The sequence below is a fragment of the Notothenia coriiceps genome, unplaced genomic scaffold (assembly GCF_000735185.1).
Source record: "Notothenia coriiceps isolate Sejong01 unplaced genomic scaffold, NC01 NC01_scaffold00037244, whole genome shotgun sequence".
Lineage (NCBI taxonomy): Eukaryota > Metazoa > Chordata > Actinopteri > Perciformes > Nototheniidae > Notothenia > Notothenia coriiceps.
The window spans coordinates 21618575-21641061 of record NW_011369945.1 but is presented as its reverse complement, the minus strand read 5'-3'; the positions used below and the strand labels follow the sequence as shown (position 1 = coordinate 21641061).

Sequence of the window (22487 nt, the reverse complement as noted above, 5' to 3'; positions counted from 1 at the left end):
TCTCGTAGCCATGTCAGACAGGTAGCACTAGCACGGTAGCTACTGACATGCGACAGAGTGAGCAGGAGAGGTGGGGCTATGGCTTCATCGTTGGGACCCGTTATCGTTTCCGCGTCTCCGTTACGGCCTCGTGTGAACGAGCGGGCTCTACAAAAGAGAAAAGTGCTCGTGTAAACAGCACCTAAAGCACAGTCTCTTGTTAGTAACTCCTGAAAAACGATAGTTGAGTGTTCAGTCTCTACTTTACAGGTTTGCTAATCCCACCTCATTCAGATTTATGATTTTAGAGGCAGTAGCCAAAAAAAGACCAATGCACTCAGCAGCCTTTAAATGATATAGCCAGACACGCTGAAGATAGTATGACACCCGGGTCAAATGTCAGTTACGATGCCTATTTTATAACGTATGAAAGGTCAGGGAAGGAAACAAGCTTCTTTATTGGCAATGGCTCCCGTATAACATAACCAACTGGAAGCTGAAACAGAGCATTTGTTGGTGAAACACATTGTTTACGGGAAAGTCAATGCAAATTCAAAGAAGGGCACTACTTTCACACTGAAAGCAGCAAACGTTCAATTACAGGCCAGTTTATTTAACCCTAATGTTCAACACAAGTAAATACTATTTAAAGAAGTTAAAACATACAGAAATATTGGAAGAAAAGTCGATTCCCAAACTATCTAACGTCAATCATTCCTTGTCTAGGAACAGAAAACGCTACAACTTATTTCCAATGTTTTTAATGCAGTACTGGTGAGATGTTATGTTAACATTGAAGTCAAGTGGAGACATAGACAACAACACAATGGAAACATTATGACACTCCCTAATATGATGATTAATATTTAAGAAGGTGAACAATATAGAAGCAGGTCAACAGTCTAATAACCGTGCTTAGAAAGGAATGTAATTGACCAAATCTGCAGTTATGCAAGAAATACTTCAATCCTCTGATGGATTATTGTGAAAGTGGATGTTCTTCCCTCCAAATGTGAAACAATATTTTTGCAATAAAAGTTGCTCTAATAAACATTTTTTATTGGGACAAGGGATTAATGGTTTTTGTGTAATGTAAAAATGTTGCAAACCTCGAGTTTCCCCTCAGCTTTATGGAGGGTTTTAGTGTATTTCAGCTCATTATTTTAGTTTTTGTGGCCACCAACTGTTCTGAAAACCCCTTAACCAACAGCAGAGAGACAAAGCTCGTGAACATATGGAGCCGTAATCCGCTAAAGAGCAAGACATTTCTCTCAAGAACCGGTTAAAACCAGAAAACTGATACAAAAAAACAATGATATAGCGAATGTTGCTATGTCTTCTAGATATGTAAAAAACACATTTTCGAATTTCTTTTAAGGTGAAACTTTTCTCGATGTTGTGCATCTTAAAGCTAAAAAAGACCCCACAAACCCTTCAACTATTAAATATAAAACATTTATAGCATACGATATATTTCTCCAAATAGTTAACTTTACATGAATATTCAACTTTTAGGGTTTTATCCTGTTATGTCATGCAATATGGGCGCAACAAAACCTTGCAAACGTGGAAAAATATATGTACCATAGATGAACCAAAACCCTTCTCAAAATGACTTTTTACTCTTGCACACAGGATATGCAGTTGGTGTAATATCTTATGTACTCCCATAGCTCCATTAAAATGACTATTATGGGATGTATAAACCCTCTGCTCTACATTTTGTGTGTGTCATCACGCCTCCTCCCTCAGCCTTGCTCTTTTTTTGGCAGCCGACCACCTGACAACACAACAAGCGTTTCTCCAGATGTGTGTGTGTGTGTGTGTTTCCTCTGACTCCACAGCTGTCCACCCATCCCTGCAGTATATCTGTGTGCACGTGTTTGAGTGTGTGCGAGTGTGAGTGTGTCGGTCGGTCGGTGAGCGTCCCGTGGTGGGAAAACATAATGGTGATCAGCGGTGGGAGTTAGAAGTTCAGACTAAGCATTCCTCGATGTATTATGTATCAGACCTGCAGGGAATATCACACACTGCGGCCCGGGCAACGTGTGTGTGTGTGTGTGTGTGTGTGTGTGTGTGTGTGTGTGTGTGTGTGTGTGTGTGTGTGTGTGTGTGTGTGTGTATTGTGCTCTGTTTGTGTGCATGTGCGGCTCAAATTAACAGCAACGTTTTGAGGAATTTAGCTAAGAAAATCTTTAAAACAGGAGGTCCTTATAACATTTTTCTATAGCTATTTACCCTAGTCAGACTTACCTTCAAAGGACTACCTTTTCCTCATTTAATGTAATATTTACAAAGCTATGAGAGGGAACATTCCTATTGTTTCATTTGTGCTAGATTTGCAATTGCGTGGGACGTAATTATTTCAAAAGTTGTTCGTTTCCAGAGTGTTTTGGGGTTTTCTAATTCAGGATCTTTAATGGACCTCCTCATTGAATCACCAGCACTTGAAACAGCACCAAATAAACCCCTGCATATTTGGACCCCAGGGCTTATCCCTTTCTTACCACCTACTTAGTTTCCAACATTTTGTATTTTCTAACATCCAAATATTGATATAGTGATGGCTCTAGATCAAGAGCTAATGCATCACCGAATTGTTACAAATCACGACGCGTCTGTGTCAAATTATCCATGGCAATCCAACCGACAGTCATTGAGACATTTCACTTAAAACCACAAATGTGAACCTCATGATGTTTCAAAGAGGAAACTTTGAGCGATCCCTTAATACATTCATCATTGGTGTTTCATTACGGAGCCAAATGGTGGGGCAATTAACAGCCATCAGCTACTCAGACGACAAAATAGGTTTGAGATGATATTGTTAAATCTGTATCTGTTTTCTAAATTCAATACAGCCTTTTTATACATGTGTTATAGTTTTGTTGTTTGTCCTTTTGCTGTCCCACACAGATGAAGCTGTTCTCCTGGTTGTGCAACACTGACTTTGTTATTTCTCCTAGTGCGAGTGCTTTCGTGTTTGCACGCTCACGCAAACATAAGAGAGCAAACATTAGGCTCTGTGTGAACCTGGATCGTAAAGCCATTATCTCCCGTCTTAAAAGTGTGAGCACTACCAGATGCCATAAAACTCTTTATTCAAAGCATTTATGTGTTTGAATTTGGAGTTTTAGGACAAACTTTAATTCAATAATAGGAGAAAAGTGAGGAAAGTGTTTCATTCTGCAGGATCCAACACGGTTTCGTTTAAGCACAATGGCTCCCTATTTTCTGATCTCATCTCAGTAAGGAAGTGAGTATAACATCTTGTTTTTTTTAACCAATTTCTCAACCCGAATGCCACCATTCAGCTTCGTCCAGGGGAGGATGAATCACTGAATTAAGAGTTTTAAGACGTTGACAAGGGAAATAACTTAATAACTTCCCAGCATCGAACTCAATTATACTGCGGGCACCATTTCCTTTGTGGTGTGATGCATTTTCATTAAAGTGCAATACAATGCTGCTATAGTGTATGACCATGTCCTAAATACTTGGGTATTCTACTCTTACTCTTACACTTTTCTTGCATTTTATGTATTTGTACTGCTATGTTTGTTATTTTCATTTTGTTAATGTTTTATGTGAGGGACGGAAAGTAGCTCAAAGCTAAATCCGGCATATTTACACTTGGCACATTTCATGTTTTAAGTGTTTGTCGCTGCGAAATAAACGAATTAATACATTACAAAAATGAATTCAAAAATAACGTTTTTATTATCAGCATTGATTATATAAATAAAAAAAACAAACCCAGGCAAACAACACAAGCTATTTAAAAGACACATTCAACAATCTGGCACACATATATCCAATTGTTGTTAGGTAATACCTCCGCTGACCCTCACTGACCTCATGCTGAAGAAACCCATTACTCCTGTGACGCCATCTACAGGACATTTATGGGTATTGTAGTTGGATCCCAGTCAAAATGACATAAACAACTATTAGTTCTACTGCCAATGCACTTCTCTTTTTTATCCATCTTGGACTCAAACCCTTACCTCAGGTTCTTCATTCAGCCTCTATAATAAACAGCATCCAGGAAATATGTGTCATTAAAAGTGCCAGATTTAGTTTTACCTACGATTAAACCGTCTTTTTGTTGGATCTCTGCATGCTCACTTTTTGTAATATCTACGGGTAATATTTCACTCTCCTCTGGATGAGCTTTACCTGAACTATGTTTGGGGATAAACTCTGACAGACAATTTAAATCATAATATAAAACAATATTATCGCAGTAAATCACATTTCAACGAGACATTGGCAGTCAGCCTGGAGGTAATGTGTGGGTTGATTTCAATATTTTTGTGTGTCTATGCCATAAATCACATTAATATACTACACAAGCATCTTAGCTTCATCAAGGGAGGAAGTGATGATGGTTTCAGCCAGTTGGTGGGCGAGCACGTGGAGATCGCTATCGTCGGCCATGTTTTCTTCGTTTTCATCGCTCAACACCCAGTCAATGATGTCGCACGAAAGACCCTCCGCAAAAGCCTCCATCTTGGCTCCACGTTGAGATCCTACCGGCAAATAATCTCTCTCCAAGTCATCCGTGGACAGCGAGAGCATCAGATGCTCCATCAACTCCGCCTGGGGGTCGTTGGGGTCTCCGTCAGAGTCTTTGAATTTCGGGGTAGTGGGTGGAGGTGAAGGCAGGAAAACCTTCGCCAAGCCTCCTTTTAGCTTCCTGTCGAAACTTTGTCGGTTCTTCTCGAGCTCTGGGAGGAGAGGCGTGGTTGGAGGGGCGTCGGGGTAATCGATGGATCCCACGATGGGCAGCCCCGACTGGGGGAAAGGTGGGCGAGAAGTCTCTCTGGAGGTCTGGAGGTCTGGATCCATCTCTGTGGATTCAATCAATAAAGACAGATGTTTAACCTGTCCTCCACCCAGTTATTCTTATTCTTTATTAGGATCCCCATTAGCACTAGCATGAGCATTGGGTATTCTTCCTGGGGTCCTCATACACATAAAACATACATAAACATACATCAAACAAAACAATACAGCTCATAATTTCATGCAATTTAAAGTGCTATATAAACAAAATGGTCGTCCAATTTTAGCCATCATAAGGCCAAACAAAAAAATACAAATAAGTGTACATAATAAATAATACATACATACCCACAGTTGATCTTGAACTCTTGGAACCATCTTGGTGGTCCTCGATGTTTTGACTTCTCCAAACTTCTCTCAAATCAACCACCGCTGAGGCGAACTCTTCAACTAACTGGTTCTGAATACATTTGGACGTCATGCAGTCCTCCTCCATTTCTATTTGGCTCACGAAAGACTGGATTATGTTCCGGGACATATTTTGGGCAAACTCTTCAAGAACCTCGATGTTTAGGCTGATTCTCTTGAGGTCCCCCGGAGTGGCTTCTGGCGCCCTTAGATCTGCACTCACTGCCTGCATCGGATCCTGTATGGATGAAAGCAACACTTTAAGTACAATTTAAAGGAAATCTTTGCCTTTTCTGGAAAACATGGCGACGCCAGAAGGCTCAAAAGTACAGAAAAGTGTCCAAAAATGGTTTCAATTATTGCCTCCTTTCTATAATAAGCTATTTTGTTTTTATTACTTGAGTGCTTGCAAAAAATGCCAGGCAGCACATAAATATTTCTCCTAAATGGTGCAGGATTATTATTCCTACATCCCTCACCTGTTTTAGATTAGAGAAGAAAAAGATAAGCCACAAACACGATGAATGTTATACTGTAAGTAAGATTGAGGCGTCGACCACAGCCTCTCACCGAATGAGCCAACAGGAAGTCACAAGCAGGACGTGTTTGTTTTTCGGATTAGCGCAAAAACTGTGCTGGGGTCCAAAGCAGCTACCTGACCTTTTTCTCTAAACTCACATTGTTTTTGCGTATTTAATAGATTTAGAGCCGTGTCATTTCAAGTTGAGACACCAGAAATGGATGCTAACGTGAACACATCTGTAGCCATTTCAACACAACGTGGAAAAAACGCTTTGTACTGACTTGTGATTTTTTTTAAAGGGTCTGTGTTCGTCTAAATTTGATTCAGCATGCAATACTTTTTCATTTCAAATAATAAGCTAACAGGGGTGCTCGAGCAAACGGTTTTTATTAGGAAATATATTGGAAACTCGTAGCTACCATTGCTCTCCATGGCGCTGATTCACAAACATACAAATATGTATTTTCCTCTTTATATTTGACCATCCTAATGTATCTTCATATGCCAGTTGATAAGTTGGTTGTATTTTGTATTTTCTGACTGAGAAATTAGAGAAGCAGATCAGGCAGACAGTGTGAAAGTAATGTGAAACTGAACGTGGTATAACAACTTCCTTATCTACCTCTCGGGTTCTAAAAGTACGACTGCAATTTACGGAAAGTAATGTAAAAGGACTTCATCTGGCACTTAATGGCCTTCTTGTGAATCAAAAATAATGGTTACATTTGATCCTGTTTAAGGATAATTTGATGCAGATAAAAATGCGACTCAAATCAGGTTTGAAGCATTTTTATGACCTCTCGCTCGCCATGTGGTAATGGTTTCCTCTGTAAACCAAACATACTCAGACCGTTTCTCCTTCCTTTCCAAGCACCCTCTCAGTTCAGCCAAAGCAAATGACGCTCCCAATGAAACTCCACCAGACCACTGCAGTCCTATTGTGTGCTTAACAAACGTTATACTGTACGACGTGTCACCATATTGTGCTGCTCAGTGGATCAGAGTTCAACACGGTCAGAGCCCAGAGAGGGGGACAAGATAGAGAATGATGCACAAATGTGGAACAAATTACAGCTAAAACAAAGAATGTCTTCTATTGGCAATCGAACTTGGATATCCTGATGAGCAAAGCAAGGTTTATGAAATAGGAAATCTTTTTTATTCCTGGCTGTACGTCCATTTAAACATCTTTGATTATAATGGTGACGCACCTTACTTTTTCTTAGATCAAGATCAGGTTTGTATAAAAATCTCAACACAAACAAGCCTCAGTTGACCCATTAATATACCGTGTTTCCTCCACACCCGTCCAAATCCAAAGAGATAGCATTGGGTGGAAGTAATTAAAGTTTTATTACCCCTTATGAGGCTAAACAACCTCTTCTTCATCTTCAGTTTTTTCATATTGCACAAAAGGAGTTAACCTTTCTTAGCATCCAAAAAACCGGACAGATAACACGAAACAATAAAATATTTAAAGGTTTCCAGACCAAATAGAGGCTAATAAACTTGCTTAACTTCATAACACTTTAAGATTTATGAAGTACGACCCATAAAAAAGGGCAACTCCTGATTTACTGTGATACCTGGCAGGAGGAAGAAGGCATCTCCAGGGCCAAGAGGGTGAGATTACAGCCAAAAGTTACGTAAATGTACCAAAAGAATATGAAACCAAGATACAGGAAACATCAGGAAGCTTTTAATGTCTGTAGATCAACTTACCAGTTGGTAACAGGGGCGATAGTTCACGGTTTAGTGTCTACGGGGCGAATGAGTTTATACGGAAATGCTTTGACGGATGAGTTCACCCACTTCCTGTGTGTGTGTTGCAGCTGTTTACCTTTTTGACAGCATAAGGAAATGACAAGTGTACATTACTCAAAACCTGCCAAAGAATTCTTGTCATGAGATCAAAATGATGAAGAGATTACCACAAGAGGAAGAAAAGAAGACGAACGGCCAAGGAGAATTCAAAGCGTCACAAATTCAGACCGGTAACTTCGCCAAACATCTTTTGAAATGCATTACTTTTGTGGTTTGACTCCGGTTTCGATGATCTGATCATTTGTGTGTGTAGATCTCCATGACGCCCTTAATTTAAAGTCCAAACCCAACCCAATGAGCAAATCCTAAGATTTATGAAACAATTCATCACAGCCCTGATGGAGGAGACAAATCTGGTTGAAGCTGCTCTCATGTGAAAGCATTTTGTGTTTTGGATGATGTAAACAGGGAGTGGAGGTGAAATAAAGCTGTGTTGTAAGATGTCATCTCTCTCTGAAGACTGGACGGTATGTACTGCCGGCCTCCAACGCTGCAGTGTTGAGATGTTCAAATAAAGTGAACATGAGGGGACTTTTTAACTATGAGTGTTTTGTTGCACATGCAGAGGGGGAAGAAGTATTCAGATCCTTTAGTTGAGTTAAAGTACCAATACATTATTGTCAAAATAAGTAAGAGTCCTGCATTCAAAATCTTACTTAAGAAAAATTAGAAAAATGGCATCAGCTAAATGTATTTAAAGTATAAAAGTAAAAGTAAGCAGAGTGAAGAGAAATGGCCTCTATGTGTTTATATAAAAGTATATTTATACATGTGACATTTCTAGATAATATTGTTTCATCAAGTATCTTACCGTTGTAGAAAATCTAAGTTTTGATTGACTTGATTGAATAATTTGACTATTCTGTGAATTAGGAGTTCGTCCACTAGTTTAATTTTTAGAGTTTAATTTTGTTCAAAGTAGCTAAAGCTGTTTTCATAAATGTAGTGGAGTAGAAGTATAAAATAGCATCCAATGGATATACTCAAGTAAAGTAAAAGTACCTCAAAATTGTACTTAAAGGTAGGGTAGGTAAGAATGGAGAAACCGTTTGAAAAATACACAACCGGAAAAAATATGCCCCTTCCTTCAGACTTCGTTACAGAGCCCCTCCTCCAACACACACGAACGCACACATGACCAATGAGGGCACGTGATAAGTTTGTGCACAGATGGAAGGCTGACAGGCAGGTAGGCCATCCAGTTATTTTAACCGGGCCGGCTCAGATGATTGGTCGAGCTTTTTACAGCACTACGGCTTCCACAGATGACATTTTTTAAATGTGTTTATTGTCAAAGCATTTAATTCATTGCTATCGGGATGTTAAGAGCATTCCACGGAATATAACAAAAAGTGTTTCTGAAGTGAATTACCTACCCCACCTTTAAGTACAGTACTTGAGTAAATGTACTTAGTTACTTCCCACCTCTAAGCACATGCACGTGTAGTGGAAAAATAACCAAGGGATGTTTGTACCTTTTTTGACGTTTAAATGGACTGAATTTAAAGGGTGTATTCAGAGATGTCTTCATGTCAGAACAAAAATGAAAGAAATAATCTTCTATGTATTTTTTCGCTTAACAAGACCGAGTTACACTTAATAGCCTCTATTCCCGTTACTCAGACTAGTATCACAGATTAATCTCTGCTGGCTGCTGGACGGACGCTCGCTGCCAGCATCCCCCCGGTGTCCGTCCTGAACCTGCACTCTGGTTGCTCAAATGTGTTTTTTTTTCTCTATTATCCAAACTGTTGCTGCAGTAACTGTGTGTTGCTGAATCCCCAGCAGGCCCGCTGTGCTCCTTCTGCTCCAGATCAGGAAATACTTTTCTCAGTGTCAGTGAGCTCATTGCTCAACGTGATCATTTAAATAGATTTTAAGGGTCATTTCAGTCTCCTGTGGCTTTCTTAAGACAAGTTATTACATGCTAGACCTGCACTACCAGGGCATATAAAAAATAGAACACTTAAATCCTCTACAAGAATTATGACTTTCTTTATTCTGCGTGTTTGAGGATGTTGTGCCACATAAACGTCATGTCTTATTAACAGTTAGTGGGAAACTATCAGTGCTGTTTAAATGGGATCCCTTGTGGACTCTTTTGCTTAAAATAATTGGGTTTTCATGTAGGCCTACTGATAGTCTGTATTGGAAGGGAGCCTTGTAAAAAAGGCTGTAAAACAACATATTTCCTGCCGAATACCTTATAAGAAATTACATTTAAACAATCATTTCAATTATTCTGCAGAAATTAACATCTTAAAATATTTGGGGTCTAAAAAACATGGTTCTATATTTTAAAAAACACAAATATTTTCAAGGGGGCTAAAATGCAGCATTACCTGCATGTTTGTTGTGTATAAGTGTGTGTGTGTGTGTGTGTGTGTGTGTGTGTGTGTGTGTGTGTGTGCAGATCATTTCTATTTCTCCTACATCAGTTCATGTATAGTAAAGTACAATTACCCTGAAAGAAGAAAATGCTTGACAGAGTTAGTCTGCACTTGTTTACATAACATATCTATGTCACGTGTATGTCTGTCTTGAAATAATCCCCGTCAGTTACTTCAGTCATGAGGAAAACGTCATTTAAAATCTCTACCCGTTTAAAATGCTATGGGTTGTTAGGATGTTTGAAAATCCTCCAAGGTTCGTTAGATTTGTGTTTTCAATGAAGTGAGATGGGCGGGGTTATCTATAAACTTACTCTGATATTTAGAATTGATTCTTCTAAATGTCATAGATCTTACTATATAAACATTTAAAATATAATATGCGAATATATTCGTGTATAATCAGATATTTTGTAATGTTTGATAATCAAAATATTCAGCGGACGGAGCCGTTATATCAAAACCAACGCTTCTTGGAAACGGCATCCCTAGCGAGTGTGTGATTGGTCCGCCCGCTCAAATTCCAGCCAATGAGAACGGAGTGCAGGAGATTTGGATTCTCAGCTGAATCACTTTTGTTTGAGCTCTTGCTTCTGAAGGACTACAGCAAACCTGGACTATTTACAAGAGCTAAAGAAGCTGTATGCGGTGTTTAATGCTCCTAAACCCAGCCACTGAATCAAACGAGACGGAATTGTTAAACACGGTAAGATTAAATTATAAGATGGACGATATTAAGCTTAGTCACGTGTGGAAACCCCACCCAGCAAACACAGAAATACGTAAACTGTGTTTTAGCTAACTCAGTTTTACAGCTTGTTATCTGCAGCCAGGTAAAACTGATGAATATGAAATACTACACCAAATGCAGCCTGACTTTTCTCCTTTGAAACCAACCCGCCTTTTTTTTATCTAACAGAACAAAGTGTAGAGTTTGTTCGGATAAAGGAGCAGCCATGCCGGTAGTAAGGGGAAAGAAACTCGTAGTGACTGCTGGGAGCAAGATGCCCAAACTGAATGCAACAACGAGGGAAAACCAGGTAAAATGTGCATCTTTTTTTGCATAAATAACCCCCTTTCCTGCAGGAGAGAGGCTGTAAACAAAGCCAGCATTGCAGCATGTGTTCCTGCATGACGCCTGCAGGGCAATGTTTAAAATGGCTTGAAATGCTAAACAATATATTTTGTGTGCATGCACGGGATGATTTTATCGTGTGTTTACAGTCCCCTGTGTTTGTGTTGCAGATGGAGGGCCCCCAGGTGAAGAGGGCCTCATCCCCTCCCCATGGAGCCCCCAAGAAGAGGACTGCTTTCATCGACATTACAAATGTGAGTCTGGTTTGAGGTTTTTGTGGAGAGAGAAGCACTACAATTCGTAGAAGATGAAGTCATGGATTCCAGGAGGGAGACCATTTGTATTCTCTCACTTCGTACATCGTGATGATATGTTATGGTGCATGAGTGAAATGGTCCTGTGGTTTCAGAGATAACATGGCTTCGAGTGTATCTCTTTTTATATATGTTATTAAAATCAAAGGGTGCCTTGCTATTCCTTCACAACATGTCATATTTCAGATCCCACACACACAGGAATACAATATATGTGTGTCTTGTGTCTCTAAAACTGGAAAAGTACTTCAAATTTAAAAGTGTCAGATCAGTCATCGTGCAGCCGAGCTCTTTACGACACAAGTCCTTGACCTTCCAGCAGTGATTGTTTTTCTTAAAATATAAGCATGAGAACAACAGGGTCTGTTTCTTTAGCTGCTGTCTGTATGCAGAATGATCCTGGTTCAATTCTGGATGCTCTCCCACTGTGTGCTGTCCAAAGAAAGGCTATCAGTCAGTGTCTGTCTGATTGTTGGCCCTACGTGACCAAGGTGACGGTCACTTTGTTTGACAGTGAGAGAAGCACAGCATCAAAAATAGGGCTTGATAATGAGTACAACAGGAGAAAAAAGCATTGTGTCTGACTGCTGCGTGGAATTTCAAATATTTTAACTCTTATGTTTTACTCATCTAACTTGTCCCCCTCCAGCAACCTGACTGAAACCTTTGGACTAAGTGCACATTTAGGGAGAATAATCTCTACTGTTTACATTTTGAATTTACACCTAGTATATACGTTTTCTGAAAGTGTCTCTCTGCTGGCCTCTGTAAATCAAACCATTACTGCACTCATCAGGAGGTTAAACTAAGTCACCTATTGCTTCAGTTATCACACCTCAACAGGATGTGTACACTTGGAACTAAAAGGTGTGTGTGTCACTTCATCCCTTGGTTTTGACTGAAGGTGTCACCTGGCTCCCAGTCGTTCTCCACTGAGGTGTGAATTGATTCTCTCTGCACCTCACCTCGGTGTGAAACGAGCTCCATGTTGGTTTGCCATGTTGGGAGATTTACAGCTTGGCATCTGTGAAATGGACCGAATCGGTGATGATGTGTTGAAAGAATGTGATATTTCAGCTTGGGCCATGAAGGTTTTTTGACTAGTTTCTCAAAGTACTTGACACTGATCATATTGAACATATTTGAAAGATGTTCGGACATCGCCATGTCATCCCTTCTAGAGGCGGTGATTTTATATTCCTAACGTCTCTTTGACTGTTCACAGGCTCATAAGGTTACGATCAGCCTTCCAGGGAGGAAGAAGAAGAACACGGTCAAGAAGCAGGCGAAGAAAACAAGCGCTACTTCAGTGTCGACGGAGAGCCATGCAAACCTGGAAAAGTCTTCATCTATGAGCTCGGAGGGGACGCCGGCTGTGACGGAAGAACAGACTTCTAAGGACGAGGAGCAGGGGGCAGCAGCTCCAGTGGAAGAGCTGGAGGCTGCTGCGCCCCCTGCTGCCCCGGAGGTGCCGGCACACCTCCTGAAACAACAGGTGAGGGAACCCGGAGAAGCTTTGGACTTGTACTAATGTCTGCAATAGGTCAACTCACTCAAATGTTCTCTGATCTCTAGATCCCAGTGGAGTTTGACATCGACTCTGAGAACTCTGAAGACTGTTACATGTGTCCCGAGTACGCTAAGGACATCTTCGACTACCTTAAAAAGAGAGAGGTGAGACAAAAACTCTGTTACTTAGTATTTAAAGGGGACCTATCATGCAAAATGCACCCTTGTATGTCTCTTATACATGAATATGTGTCCCCGGTGTTCCAGGGAACTCACCAAGTGTCAGAAAACACAACCCTCTCTATTTTCCTCAATACCCAAATCTCTAAAAAAAGGGGCTGTAACGGATCTGATACAGACTGATCCAGATTTGAACACTGTCCTGACGTCAGTAAAGTGGCGCTACGGCTATTGGTCAATTCTCCACCTATCAGGGGATTGAGAGGTTGGGCCACGGCCGATCATCGAAAGTGCTGGAGACGCTGTAGTACATATGCCAGGCCTGTAAGTGGCGCTGTAGTCTGCCACAAAAGCAGCGAAGAAGACTTCCCTTGCATGGTTGCCATGGTTGCCCTTCTGTTTATTCTCCGCTGTGGCTCTTTTTCTCCCTCCCCGAGGCAAGCGTTTGCACCTCCTGCTTTAAAACAAATGTTGACTCTATATAATCATACGTAAGGGATAATGTGCAGCGACGCGGTCATTATGGGGGAAAGAACACCGACAGGCCGATCAGGAGCCCGACGCGAAGTGGAGGGATCTAGAACGGCATGAAGGCACATTATCCCTTACGTATTACACGGCCACATTCTCAACAAAGTAACGACATGACTCCCAATATTAATTGAAATGCTTTTATGGATTTGGAAAATGATTTTATTGATTTAAAAAATTGTTGTATTTATTTAAATTGACATGCATCCGCTACGAAAAATAGTCCGTTGTTACCGTTTGAACTAACGTAGCAACGGCAGGAACTGCTTCGATAGTGTTTTTGAGGAGCTTTTTGATTACAGATTTGAAAACATCGCTGCTTGCTTTAAAAGTAGCACATTTCATTATGTCAAACCTTGGAGAGTATCTAGATATCCCTGCCCTAATGGCATAGCAACTGGCAACTGAATATGTGTCGCCGTTTGATGTCTATGTCTGGACCGCTGCGTAAATAGGAGGGTTTCTGCCCCGTTACTTCTCTTCTTACTTCTATAGAATGATATGTCCCCTTTAAAGTAGCTTTTAATGCAGAAGGTAATCTTCCCCCTCTTGTGTTTTTATGGTCTGCAGGAGAAGTTTGTCCTCTGTAACTACATGCCCAGTCAGCCCACCCTCAACCCAGAGATGAGAGCCATCCTGATCGACTGGCTGGTGGAAGTACAGGTGGGTTTTCCTGCTAGCATTTCGTGCATTTGCAAGAATAAGTGATTATATTTTCGAATGGTAAAGTGAGTGAGGGAATCCATTTGAAAAATCGAAGTAAAACCATTCTCAGCAATTGTAAGCGTGTAATTATAAAAATCATTCCCTGCTCAGCTGGATGACAGAAACTAAATGACATCAAAACTGTGTGTGTGTGTATCTCACGCATGCTGCTTCTCCAGTTTCATTTATTCTGTGTGTGTGCATTAGTTGACCTGACCGTGTGTGTGTGCAGGAGAACTTTGAGCTGTACCATGAGACTCTGTACCTGGCTGTGAAGATGGCGGACCACTACCTCTCAAAGACCCCCGTCCACAGGGAGCTGCTGCAGCTGGTCGGCTCCACCACCATGCTCATCGCCTCCAAGTTTGAGGTAAAAACACAGAGACTACAATACAGATACAAATAATACTTTAAAGACACGGATCCAAGTCAATTCACCAAATAACAACAAACTGCACTTCACTATAAAAGATGCATTAAATTCGAAATACAGATCTTTGGATTCAGTCTTACCTAAGTTTCCTTTTTTTGTGTAATCTTTTAAATATATTCTACTATCAATTATCACAGTGGATATCAAGTATTTATAACAAACGTAAGTAATATACACATAAATATATAAAAAACACTTTATTAAGCATGGTCAGTGGGTTAGATTTGATGCTCACGGGCAGAGATGGAGCACTCGAGTGCCGATTTTCGTGACTTGACTCGGACTCACGCACTGATTGACGATGACTCGGGCTTGGACTCGTGAATTCTTGCGCACGATGACTCGGACTCGGACTCGTGAATTCCCCCCCCCACAATGACTCGGACTCGACTTGTACATTGACGCTCTGACTTGGACTCGGACTCGAGCAAGTTTTCTCTGGAGTCTGATGTCCTCTATCCTGGCATGTGCACCTGTGAGGCGAGTTCACGACTGGGCCCCGCTATTTCCAGTCTAGAGATGTCTAGAGACACACCCCGCATCGTGCTGTATGCTTTCACACATTCTGCTTCCAAATTGGAAAAGAGCAGCGCAAAATGCTCGTTATGTGGAAACAATATTGAAGAGAAGGCTCCGTAACACATTACTCTAAGGATCGAGTTCAGACATATAGGCTGTCTTGAACACTATCATCAGAGTAACGTGATCTAATCAATAAATAAAGATTCAGCCGATAACACGAAAGCACATGGCTACTTAACATGCAGAATGACGTCATTTTGCATGCTAAGTAGCCATGTGCTTTCTAGGGCTAAATCTTTATCAGTAAAGAACCGGTAANAAGGTCAAATGTCACTTGTTTTGCATCAATCTTGATACAGGGTACTTATTATATGTTATAGTTTGGATTCCTAAAGCTTTTAGTCTACCATCCCATCATTCAAGAATGATGGGATGGTAGACTAAAAGCTTTAGGAATCCAAACTATAACATATAATAAGTACCCTGTATCAAGATTGATGCAAAACAAGTGACATTTGACCTTTTTAGAGAGGTTTAGCAAAAAAAAACCTCTGGGGTAATTTGTGTGGATTTTTCATATCTCTGTCCCCCCTCGGTCGATTTTGATGATTGACACCTCTTTTTAACCATTAGAGCAAATAGAATCGAGGGGAAGTCCCTAAAATCCATCTAAACATTAACCATTGGTGAATGAGTGATGCGTAGCCAGAATGCCCAAAACACACTCTGAAAACTGTTATAGCCATAAATATGAAGATGGATTATCAGTAATCATTTCAAAGAGACACAGACACATTGGATTAACCTTCATCAGAGTTGTTATAGTTGTAATGCCATTGAACACAACTTTTGATCAGAAACAGCAAAAGGTAAGACATATTTCCCGTTTTTGCTCCGTAAAGCTATGTTGTGTGTTGTCTGGGTTTGCTTCCCCTGCCGCAAGTTTTGATCGCACTGTGTTGATACTTATATTTATAGAATCTGTGGAATCTCAGCTTGCTAGCTGATATCTTGTTTGTGCAGATCCGATAAGTAATAACGATATTTATAGTCCTGTGCTAAGTGCATTTTTTTCGCTCGGGGCTAATTCAGAAGCTTGGTATTACCCTTGTGTTTCGTTTAGCTAAAAAATGTTAATATTGTCTGATAGCTGAGTTTCTTCCCGTTAAGTGGGTATGACACATTCATAGTTTGTTAAATGTTAAGAAGCCCTCAGACGCTGTTTCTTGCAAGATGTTGCGTTTTGCCCCCGGTACCGGGGGCATGGGGCTTAAGGCTTTTTTTTTAGCTTTAACATTTAGCTTAAGCTTCTGTTTAAATAACCTTTGTAAATCCTTTTTTCAAATGCAGCCGGGTTCATCTCCTTACTGTAAGTGAATATCTGATCAAACACTTAATTTGGTGTTGGCAAAATAAATAGAGAACATTTTTTGGAGCAAATATTTTCTAATCATCGCTAATGTCAAAGCAAATGTTCAATTTGCATACTCACATGCATCCAGAGAGGGCTGGCATATTTATTTAAAAAAGTTGGCTTTTTCATTTTGGAACAACAAATCATTCAGCTCGATAGAGTGCAGAAGAAAGCATAATATTCTCCCCAGTTGCCTTTACCTTCCCATTCACAGAAACAAGTATTTTAAGGCCCGGAGACACCAAGCCGATTTTGGCCGTCGATGGGCGCCAGGCCGTCAATGAGCGTCGACACGCCCTACTCAGATTGGTGTGTCCTGCACCGATGTGTCTTTTCAGCCGTGCCGACACCTTTTCGGCCGAAAAACCACCGATTCAACATGTCGAATCGGTGGGCAGTCGGCCAAAGGCTGTCGGCAAAATAAATCACTCTGTTGATTGGCTGTTCAGCTAGCGAATCAGTGCATGAGAAGCGAAATGGAAGTGAGGGATCCAAACAAATCTGAGATTTCATTGAACTCCGGCTCTCGACACACGTTCGGGAAAGCCCCATGAGCTTCTCGCTGTAGAGTGAAAATGGAACGCACACGCTATTTGTTGTTTGTTTGTATCATGCAGTCTGTTCTTCTTCTCTCAGTGTATCACGCAGTCTGTCTTCAGGTTGTTGCCTCTTTTGAATAACGAATACACACTACTGCCGCCTGCTGGTAGGGAGAGTTATTGCCACTCACGCATGCGCAGTTCGTACATGCGTTTTGGCCGTCGGCTGAAGTCTTTGCGGTGTGTTCCAGAGCGAAACATGGCCACGACGCAGAGACGCGAGGCGACACAACAGTCGGGGGTCCGTCTGTGTCAGTTCTTTGGTGTCAGCTTGGTGTGTCCGGGCTTTTAGACAGACCTGCCTCTTTAGAAAGTTTGAAAGCTCCTCTGTAGCCTGAGTTGCTGCTCTGTTGCTGGCATTGATCAGCAACACTTGCAAGCCCCTGCTCATAAATAACGCTCATTTTGTGAAAAGACTCAGTGAAATATTACTGATTGCACCTTTAAAATCAGCTACCAGCGATCATTAGCATGCTGGCGGCATGAATTGCATTAGTATACTAAGGCATCATTTAGCATTTTCACATCAGCTAAACTGAGACATGTGTAGCACATCAAGAATGAGTTAGGCTGGAGGAAGTATGAGAAACTAATGACAGAGATGACGGATTGTTCTGTCCTGTCTGCTTTCATGACTGTAGTCATTTTAGATACATAGGGCCAGTTTGTTAAGCAGGTATGTGTGAGTACAAAAAAGTGCTTTTTGTGTGTGGGGGCTCATAAAACGCTCAAGGAGAGTAATTTATCAGACAGCATCTTGTTGCAGTGTGTTTTTTTAATCTTCCAGAGATTCTGTTATCGTTAGAATTATGATAGCCCACAGGACAAATATCTGATTAACGATTTGTGTGCGCGTGAGTCTGTGTGTCACCATAAATCATATCTGATTATGATGATCAGGCAGGCAGGAGAGATGGACGATGAGAAGAGGTGAGAGAGGAAGACAGAACCGAAGCGGGAGAGAAAGAGACACACACACACAATCAGATGGAAAGCCGGATGGAGTGAGAGAATGGTAGATGTACGGCAATACAGAGGTCATAATTCATTTCAACGAACCTCCAGCACTCAACTGAAAAATGATGACACTTCAGTTTCATTAAGTTACTAATCACTCATCCATCCGTGGCGTGTGTTTGTATGTTTGCATGAACTTGTTTTGAAAGACTTCACATACATTAGACTAGTACTACGTGTGTGTGTGTGTGTGTGTGTGTGTGTGTGTGTGTGTGTGTGTGTGTGTGTGTGTGTGTGTGTGTTGGCTTATGAGAGAGAGAGAGAGTGAGACATTAGTTTCCCTTAGATCTTTTTCAAATTTGTACCCCCATTCATCTTGTTAAACGGGGTTGTTTCAGGTGTCTGTTCAAGCATGCTCAATATGTGTCTTACATCCTCCATTCAAATAACAAATACATGTATACAGCAACAAGTACAACATGTACAGTTTGTATGCAGTGGCAATCAGGAATGGGTAAAATGAACTTTATTTTAATGTGTATGAGTATGTTACTACTGGCACTTGAACGCGGACTGCCCAATCACAGCTGCATCCAGGTTCTAACAACTACAGTATATGGCTCTATTAACATGCTTAATGTTATAAAAAAAAACATGGTTCACTTTACACTGTGATCTGTAGAAGGCTTTAGATTCTATCTTCATCTTTTTAACCTTCTTTCGCTGCCAAGTCAGTTTGACAGCCTGGATAGATAATTCCAATGCATATTGTAGACTTTCTAAATGTTACTCTCCGAAATTGCTTTTTTGTTCTTCCAAGAAAACTGATATTTCATGAAGGAGTGCAGTATGTGTGTGTGGGCTTCTTGCTAGCTCTGATAGCTTCACAAAGTAGCAGCAGGGGCTTGGCAAAGGGTCAATACATTAATTACAATATTTGTGAAAATGTCATTACATTTTAGATTAGGTTTGCATGTTTCCTGTTAAGCAGACAAATACTTATTTCTGTATTTGTTATAATAACTATTTTTAGCTAAGCCAACCTTTTCTCTTTATCTAGAGTTCAACAATAGCCTGCAAACAAACACATGAGTCTAATGTCAGTTTTTCATATTTCTTCAAAAAATGGGCACCTTCCAGCAAATTAGACACAGTAACTCTTTCAGTTTTTTCAAACTTGACCCTATTCGTCATTCATTTTGAAATACTTTATTTAGGCAATGGTCATTAATTTGTTTTTAGAATAACCTAAATGTGAAAAAAGAAACATTATGCGTAAAAGACTCCTTGTTTTAGGTGTTTGTTTTGTTTCTCTGGCTCAAATGAAAGTGACGTCCTTGAGAAACATACTGAAGGCCTTAAACTCCAGGGGAGCAGTTGTGAAGCGGCAGCCGACCCTGCCATTTGACCTTCCTGTTGAGGAGGCAAGCGGAAAGATGAATATGTCCTTCGGGGATCAATAGAGAAAATAAAAGGGTAAGCGAGCAAGGCCGTCTGTCTCCAAAACACAAAACCCAAAGTAGCTGTAAAACACGGTGGGAGGTGTTACCATGAACACATGTTTAATCTTCCATTCTGTACACTAGGCCTGTGCATGCAACATTTAATGTTGTCAGATTCTCGTCTCCCAGCAGAGTGTGTGTGCAGAGTGTGTGTGCATGTGTGTGTGTGCGTGTGTGTGCGTGTGTGTGTGTGTGTGTGTGTGTGTGTGTGTAAGCTTGCATCTGGGTGTAGAAAGACCTAAGCTATCTGCATGTAGCTGGATGAGTGCATACTTCATCACCAGTTTAAACCAACGGTGTGTGTGTGTGTGTGTGTGTGTGTGTGTGTGTGTGTGTGTGTGTTGGTGTGTGTAGGAGTGTGCATTCTATATGTATGTGTGCTTTGATGACAGTCGCTGATCAGTAACCTGAATGTTGATTGCAGAAGTGTGTGTGTGTTGTGTGTGTGTGTACGTGTGTGTATGTGTGTTGATTGCAAGGTGTGTGTGTGTGTGTGTGTGTGTGTGTGTGTGTGTGTGTGTGTGTGTGTGTGTGTGTGTGTGTTTGTGTGTGCGTGTGCGTGTGTCTGTGTGTCTCCATGTGTGTGTTTGTCTGCTGATTGCGGAGTAATGCAGATCAGATGAAGCAAGAAATCGGCTTTTTGGCTCCATCAATCATCTTTCGGTCTCTCTCCTCTCTCCCCCGTCTCTCTCAATTTCCTTCCTTTCAGGTTCACTCATTCTCCTTCGTTCTTTTTCTCTTTAAGTCTCCCACCATCGGCCTTTAGCTTTCTCACACACACACTGGGTCCTCTTTTATATTCTCTATTGAACCATTGAATTCCACACACAACACAGTTCTGCCTCACAGTTGCAGGTGACATTTTCCACTTTTTTGATTTTCTCAGAGAGAAAAATATCAAGGGTATACGAACGCAGATCTTACATTTGCATTCAAAGTTAAAACAAAGATGTATTTGGTTAATTAAGATGAAATTTAATTAATTTCCTAGTTCAGTTCTAGTTCAAAATGTAGCTATCTGAAATGGTATACCAAATTGGTTTGTACAGGAAGGTCTGAACTTTCACTAAACAGAAAGTTTGCATTTGATATGGTGTCATTTAAAATTAAGAGATGAAAAAAAAACATTTTTAGACCCAGAATGAATTTTGATAATCAAACTAAGCTAATATGCTATGATGCTCCCGGGGGAATTTGCTACACAACTGAAATACATCAATCCTGAGCAGTATACAACAAAGCACAAATAAGTCTGCAAATAAAACATGTACTGAAAGATAAGGGCACACAAACTAAATCACAACACAAAGTTATCAGAGAGAGTATCTGTGGATTTACAAAATTCAGGTGTGATCCAATAACATTGTAGTACTGGGAGCAAGTTTTATGACTGCTTCTGACACCGGTAAACACAAAAGTAGGTCAAGATTTCTCATATCATGAAATAAAAAAAGTCATGGTGCTTTCAAAGCAAGGTTGCATTAAACCTTTTGTTGTTTGTTTGTAGCCTTTATTTAACCAGGTGACAATTCCATTGAGATCAACAATCTCTTTTTCAAGGGAGACCTGCAGCACATTGGTAACACATAAAAACAACAGAAAACAAAAAGGACATCAATACAACATAATTACAGAGGTATACATTAGCAACCTATTCACAATGACAGATATCTAATAACATTTCATCTATCCGAGCTTTAAAATTATGCAAGGGAACTAAAATGCTCTGTTTCAATTTGTTTTGCATAGTGTTCCAAGCTAGAGGAGCAGCACACATACAAGCTTTAGTACCTAAAACAGTCCTAGCACATGTAATAAAAACACATCCTGGGATCTCAGGCAATAGCTACTTGCCACTCTCTGTGAGAGATCAAAGAGCATATAAGAGTTGGTAGTTTACCCAACATGGCTTTATAGGTAAACATGTACCAATGACTGAGCCTCCGTACAGTTAGTGAAGGCAAACCTGCCTTGGCATACAGGGTATAGTGATGAGTAAGTGCTTTACAGTTAGTAACAAATCTCAGTGTGCTGTGATAGGCGGCATCTAACTTTTCCAGGCAATGGGCAGGTGCATTCATATAGATCAAATCACCATAGTCCAGCACAGGTAAAAAGGTCACAGTGACTAGCCTTTTCCTGGCCTCAAGTGAGAAATAGGACTTGTAAAAGAAAAAAAAACTTGAAAAAGAAACCTAGTCTAACCCTCAGCTTTTTAAGCAAGTTATTGACATGAAGACAATCCTCAAGCCATATACCTAGGTATTTATAACAGGTAACCACTTCTAGTACTTGTCCTTGCATAGTAGCAATATATAAAACAGGCTCTGGTGTCTTTTTTGCTTTTGAAAAAAGCATTACCTTGGTTTTCTCAACATTTAAAAGAAGCTTATGCTCAGCGAGCTGAGTCTGTATAATGTTAAAGGACCGTTTAATTAATGACGTGTAAATAAGGAATAAGGAAATAAGGCAATAAGGATTCCATACATACACCGCACATAACAACAGAAAATACAACACTAACAAAAACAAAACAAACTACCGTGAGAACTATCACTCTCGTAAAATAATATAGAGTAACATGTAAATATTACCGTAATTTGCTAAGAGTAGAAAAAAGGAAATAGATAGATAGAAACTAGCCAGAGGTGAAGACTACCAACTTGCTAAGATTACAACAAGGGGTTCTAGACAAAATCCAGGTGAAAATAAGAAGCTATATTATTAGTTGCAAGATCACTTTGTACCCTACTTCGATGAAATGTCAAACATATCGCACCACTATGGCCACTACATAACACGTCCAGGAGTAAATTCCTCCCGACCACAATTTA

At 40.4% G+C, this 22487-nt stretch overlaps 2 protein-coding genes across 2 annotated transcripts in view; one reads left to right on the top strand and one right to left on the bottom strand.

The window, feature by feature from the left end:
• Positions 1-3680: 3680 nt before the first annotated feature.
• LOC104964954 (uncharacterized) lies at positions 3681-7499 on the bottom strand. The gene is made up of 3 exons (XM_010793868.1): positions 7421-7499; positions 5116-5413; positions 3681-4832 (listed from the first exon to the last, which is right to left on the bottom strand). Exons 2-3 carry the CDS (start codon positions 5405-5407, stop codon positions 4327-4329), a joined length of 798 nt encoding a protein of 265 aa, XP_010792170.1. The 5' UTR covers positions 5408-5413; positions 7421-7499; the 3' UTR covers positions 3681-4326.
• Positions 7500-7669: 170 nt separating this feature from the next.
• LOC104965414 (G2/mitotic-specific cyclin-B3-like) overlaps positions 7670-22487 on the top strand; it is a 41109-nt gene continuing 26291 nt past the window's right edge. Inside the window, exons 1-7 of the mRNA XM_010794370.1 lie at positions 7670-7692; positions 10832-10952; positions 11158-11241; positions 12527-12796; positions 12877-12975; positions 14092-14184; positions 14459-14596. Coding sequence (XP_010792672.1) covers positions 10869-10952; positions 11158-11241; positions 12527-12796; positions 12877-12975; positions 14092-14184; positions 14459-14596 — 768 coding nt within the window. The 5' untranslated portion in view covers positions 7670-7692; positions 10832-10868. The remainder of the gene's footprint in view (positions 7693-10831; positions 10953-11157; positions 11242-12526; positions 12797-12876; positions 12976-14091; positions 14185-14458; positions 14597-22487) is intronic.